Source organism: Podarcis pityusensis (assembly GCF_964106645.2).
Source record: "Podarcis pityusensis genome assembly, chromosome: Z".
In the NCBI taxonomy this organism is placed as follows: domain Eukaryota; kingdom Metazoa; phylum Chordata; class Lepidosauria; order Squamata; family Lacertidae; genus Podarcis; species Podarcis pityusensis.
The window spans coordinates 29,419,437-29,425,436 of NC_138044.1; the positions used below are offsets into that span (position 1 = coordinate 29,419,437).

General features: G+C 45.1%; 1 protein-coding gene across 1 annotated transcript; it reads left to right on the plus strand.

Moving 5' to 3' along the window:
• The first annotated feature begins 143 nt into the window (after nt 1-143).
• POU3F4 (POU class 3 homeobox 4) lies at nt 144-5,773 on the plus strand. Its single transcript, XM_080991305.1, has one exon. It carries the CDS (start codon nt 197-199, stop codon nt 1,298-1,300), a length of 1,104 nt encoding a protein of 367 aa, XP_080847431.1. The 5' UTR covers nt 144-196; the 3' UTR covers nt 1,301-5,773.
• Nucleotides 5,774-6,000: the final 227 nt, after the last annotated feature.

The window sequence follows — 6,000 nt, forward strand, 5'->3', positions numbered from 1 at the left end:
GCCAGCCTCTTTGGCGAATCCTCATTGGTTGCGGCGCCCACTTCCCGGCGGGAAGAGGCTCTCGGATTGGCCGCCGGGGCTGCCCGTCAGCATGCGGTTGCTGATTTGGCTCCCTTTAGGCTGGGTAGATGTCAAAGGCTGAACGCATCTCCCTTTGCCACATTATAACTAGTAGGGGGAATCCTGAGCATCAAGCATGGCTACTGCGGCGTCGAATCCCTACAGCATCCTCACTTCCAGCTCTTTGGTCCACGCAGAATCGGCGGGGATGCAGCAAGGAAGCCCATTCCGGAACCCCCAGAAACTTCTCCAAAGTGACTACTTGCAAGGGGTCCCCAGCAATGGGCACCCTCTGGGGCACCACTGGGTGACCAGCCTGAGCGACGCAGGCCCTTGGTCGTCCACCTTGACCGCCAGCCCTCTGGACCAGCCCGACGTGAAGCCAGGGAGGGAAGACTTGCAGCTGGGGGCCATCATCCACCACCGCTCGCCTCACGTTAGCCACCACTCGCCCCACCACACCAGCCACCCCAGCGCCTGGGGGGCCAGCCCGGCTCACAATTCCTCGCTCACGTCGAGCGGGCAGCCTCCGCCTCCTCCCTTGAACGTCTACTCTCAAGCGGGCTTCACGGTCAGCGGGATGTTGGACCACGGGGGTCTGACGCCCCCTCCGGCTTCGGTCACGCCGCAGGCCATGCACCAGGTGCTGAGGGACACCCCGGACCACGGCGACCTGGGCTCGCACCACTGCCAGGACCACTCGGACGAGGAGACACCGACGTCGGACGAACTGGAGCAGTTCGCCAAGCAGTTCAAACAAAGGAGGATCAAGCTGGGCTTCACGCAAGCGGACGTGGGTTTGGCGCTGGGCACTTTGTACGGGAACGTCTTCTCTCAGACGACCATCTGCCGGTTCGAAGCTCTGCAGCTGAGCTTCAAGAACATGTGCAAGCTTAAGCCTCTGCTGAACAAGTGGCTGGAGGAGGCCGACTCCTCGACGGGGAGCCCCACCAGCATCGACAAGATCGCGGCTCAGGGCAGGAAGCGGAAGAAGCGGACCTCCATCGAGGTGAGTGTCAAAGGGGTCCTGGAAACGCATTTCTTGAAGTGCCCCAAGCCGGCGGCCCAGGAGATCTCGTCTTTGGCGGACAGCCTCCAGCTGGAGAAGGAGGTGGTGAGGGTTTGGTTTTGCAACAGACGGCAAAAGGAGAAGAGGATGACGCCGCCAGGGGACCCGCCGCAGCCGCACGAGGTTTACTCTCACAGCGTGAAAACAGACGCCTCCTGCCACGATCTTTGACTATGAAGGACCCACTCGGGAACTGGGCAGCGGCGCGGATCCTATGGGTGTGACATTCATCCCCCACTCCTCCTCGCCCTCTTTTTTCTTGCGTTCTTCTTTTTCTTCTTCTTCTCCCGACCCTGCCCACCCAAACCAGGATATTATTATTATTATTATTATTATTATTATTATTATTATTAGTAACTTTACCTTCATCAACCCTTCAGGACAACATCAACCCGGCCACGACATTAAGAAAATGAAAAGAATAGTTTATAATACATACCTCCTCCCCACCGTCATTACCCCCCTCCACCCCGCTGCTCATTCCTGGCAGCACATATACTTATTTATATGTCTATACTTATCTTGTTTTTCTTCTGTTTGTCTATCTATCCAACCTTCCCCACCCCCTCGCCGATTTTCTGTGGTAAACATCAAGGCTTTAAAAAAAAAGAAATCTCCGATACGAAGACAACAGAACAAATGCATTGTCTCTCTCTTTCCATATAGATATATACACAAAACGTGCCTATGAATAACCTTTCAGCGCCTTGGTCTGATCCGATGTATTTCAGGTTTTGGGGTATATATATATTTTGTTTTCGCTTTAGCTTGGCTGGACTTGGCTTTGCTCGTTCCTAAACCAGACTTTCTGTATAGCGGCCTTCCGAAGGCCGGGGGTGTCACACTACAACCTGTAGGTAACATTTGTGACCTAAAATTGGAGGAACCCCATTGATCAGCTCCTCCCCCCCTCTCCCCCTGCAGGTCACTGATTTTCTGTAAAGGGGGGGAGGAGGAGGCAGGGGGAAATGTATTCTAATTTTCCCAGCCCCCATTAGAGGAGGGTGGAATATGGAACCCCTCTTTTCTAAGCCCCAAAGGCAGAAACAAGAGATGACTAGTCAGAAAATCTGATTTTCTCAACCCTTCTTTGTCCCGCCCTTTCAGATATATTTAAATAACTTTCAGAATTATATAACGTCAACATGGAAATTCTCTAAAAGAAGACTCCTACTCGCCCCCCCCCCCCGCCATATCCTTCCCCATCCATCCCCGTGCCTGATTTTGGCTTGTCTAAACAAAGATCGAACATGGAAACATCACCAGAATAACTTATATATGTTTGAAAGGCCGACCTTTCCCTGGTCTCTAGCTCTTCGACAATGTTATATATATATATTTATATACACACACACGACTGGATCCATCCTGGTCGGCCCCTGGAGCTACGGTTTGTAGTCAAACCCGTTTCCCGTCCAACGCTTAGCTTCGGAATAAATCGGTTTGCCCGCGTTTCTTATCAAAAGTCAAAAGGAAAACAGCAAGGGTTGAAATTAATAATGGGTATGGGAGGTGGTTGGGTCGAGGTAGGGGGAAAGGCAGTAAGGAATTGGGTTGTGGTTTTTACTGATATGCTGCAGATCTGGTCAAAAGCGTTTTGTTATTAAGTTGTATTTTTTAAAAAGAGTTTCCCCAAAGCAAATAAAATGCTATTTTGCTTGTAGATTCTTCCCTCCCCTTCCATTCCTGTCATTGGATATAGCTCCCCTCCATTTGTGGACGTGTGTGTTTACAAAGGCGCACATTATAGGGGTGTGCAGGCACACACAAACACGCTGTACAAACAGACGCATTGCCCATTGTTTGTCTACGGACACCTAGGCAGGACCACAATGTGTATATTTTACACGTATACACGTCTTAAGCGAATACACACAGAAACCTGGCACAACGAGGCACCGCAGTTGTTTGTATAGGTGCCTTTACAGACATCTAAGTATATATAGATATATATAGTTATACTACTAAAAAAATCCAGAGTATTGTGCCTACCCATCCGTCACTACTCTGTCTGACACACCTATCGATATAATATGAAAGGAGCCCTAGATGCAAATTTGCAGCTCTGGAATGATGCAAAAACAACGCCAGTTTAATTATGGAAAAGGATTCCCCCCCCCCCATTTCCCGCCCCCGTTTTCAATCCAAATTCTTTCCAAGCATAAACAATGTTCATTTCCATATTTTCTCTCTGGCAAGCCTGAATATGCGCTTAATATCCCAACAATGAAGACCCCGCTTTCTGCCAACTTTATATTAAGGAAAAAAGAAAAAGAAAATACCTGTACAGTTTTGTATATTCTAAACGTTTTTGGGAAGTTATTAATTTAAAAGGGGGGAAAAGATCATTTAGATTATTCATTTAGTAACTGATGTATAATAAACGCTATTTTCATTAAAGGTTGCTTTTTCAACTATTTTATTCCAAATTCCCTATCGCAGTTGCCGACAATTATTTATTTTCAATAAATTCCTCATTATGTTTTAAAAAAAAGTCAGAAAAATAATTATATATATATATATATCCTCGAAGCGGCTGTCCAGGGAAGGAAGGCGTAAACATAAAACGATTCGCTTGTGATGTTTGTTTGTCAACCACTTTTAGTCAAGGGGGGGTTTATATTGACGCAATATTTTATTGTTGTACAGACGAACACACACAAAAGGTCTGAATAAAACATTTTTACAGGTTAAAAGAAGTTGCGTTATTTGTGTGGTGATAAAACAAAAAAAAAAGAAAGAAACCCGGGAAACTTTACAGAAAAATAAAAATAAATAAACTTTCTCGGTCCCCGCCCCCCCTTCCAATATGCTTTACGGCCTTGCTCTTTTAAAAATATTTCTTCTTGTTGTTAATTATTATTTAGGGTTAAAGGGTTAGACTTTAATAGAGAAGAGCCAGCTTTTTTGTGTTCAAATTCCCAGCCGCCCTTTCAATCCTATGTGAAATTTGTTGTTGTTGTTTTGTTTAAGAAATCTGTCAATTTCCTCTCTCAGACAATATTGAGGCTAATATATAGCAAACGCTGGTATCTATACCAGTCAGCTGACAGGCCCTTCTAAGGCTTCCATCTTTGCTGGAGAAGGGAGAGAAAGGAGAGTCTCACACCCTTTTTCGACAGGGCAATGCCTTCCTGCTAAAAGAGGTTGTTGTAGATCTCGGTTTCCTTAGGGTCATCCTAGTGGAGTCTTCCTGGTTTATTTGTTTGCTTTTCTTCTTCCGCCTCCTCTTTTCCTTTCTTTTTTAAAGCATGGGATGCAAATTTACCTTTCCCAGGCAGGGCTAGTTAAGCTAATACAGTCAATTTCACATGAGATTGTGCAAAGCGATCCTTTTCTTTCGTTCGGTTTAAAAAATAAATAAATCTTGGGACGACATATGTTTCTTTGAGCACAATCTCTCTCTCTCTCTCTCTCTCTCTCTCTCTCTCTCTCTCTCTCTCCTCCCCCGTTTAAGAGGCAGCCTCAGAGATGCTGTCGGCTATGCAGCGACTTTAAGAAGGGTTCAGCTCCTCCTTGGACCAGCCGTTTGTAATTGACAACTGGGAAACACACAATGTAACTTTGCCTTGAATTTGAATGCACGAATGTATTCGCTGCCTGCAAATTATAATTTAAAACAGAGAAGCACATTGCAAAAGGGGGAGGGGGAAGGGGATGCTAAGTGTCTTTGTGAAGGCAGAGGCATTGGTTTGTTGGTTTTTATTGGTGTGTGTGTTTGTTTTCAAATGTGTGTGTGTGTCAGTACCTTATGAATTTGAAGCAGGGATGATTGCAGATGCCATCCAGGAAAATGAAGCCAGTATTATTTCCCCAACCCTACTTAATTTTGTAAATTAATATTAAGTTAATATTTATCAGGCAGCCATGCAATTTTTATTATTGTATCTTTTATTCATATTGCACTTTTCAATATGGGGGAAAATCAGTCTTTATTTTGTTTATTCTCAAAGCAACCCAGTTGTGCTCAGCTATCATGATATAAAATATGCACAGATGGGCAACTTAAAGGCTTGGCAGCTTGGCCTGAGTTGCTTTGCATCAGATCCTGCTTTTACTTTAAAGTTATGCCCTATTGATTTGCTTCCAAGGACATGTGTTTCAGATCTGGGTGTCTGACCTATTAAAATAAGTATGAAAATGCTGCTTTAAATTTGACCACTCGAACTCATTTGGAAGGAGAGCTGCATAGAATGCATATTGCTTGTGCCATCATGAATTTCCAGTGGGTATGTGGGTAGAGCAACAAACATTTAGTTCATGAAGCTCACTGGTCAACCTTGGGCCCATCACTGTCTCTTAGCTGAACCTAACTCACAAGGTTGCTATGAAGATAAAATGAGAACCAGGAGAAACACGTGTACCAAACTAAGCTCCTTGCAAGATGTTGTTGTTGTTTTGCTATATTATTATTATTTATTACAGTAGTGGTAACAACAGCATTTTGATGACAGTATCTTCTGCACTACAATTTACATCACCTAAAACTCCATTCTGTTTAAAGTACATCATATCCTGCCAGGATGCAGAAATGGAGGCTACTGATGGACCAGTTCAGATGCTTGCCCGAGAAAAAGCGGTTTCTGCTTCTTTTGTTGCATGCTTAGGTCAAAGATTGTAAATCACTTTGGGATGCCTCATGGAAATATACCGTATTTTTTGCTCTATAAGACTCACTTTTTCCCTCCTAAAAAGTAAGGGGAAATGTGTGTGCGTCTTATGGAGAGAATGCAGGCTGCGCAGCTATCCCAGAAGCCAGAACAGCAAGAGGGATTGCTGCTTTCACTGCGCAGCGATACCTCTTGCTGTTCTGGCTTCTGAGATTCAGAATATTTTTTTTCTTGTTTTCCTCCTCCAAAAACTAGCTGCGT

Coding starts and splice junctions, on each gene's coding strand:
- POU3F4 (XM_080991305.1), top strand. CDS start 197: ATGGCTACTGCGGCGTCGAATCCCTACAGCATCCTCACTTCCAGCTCT.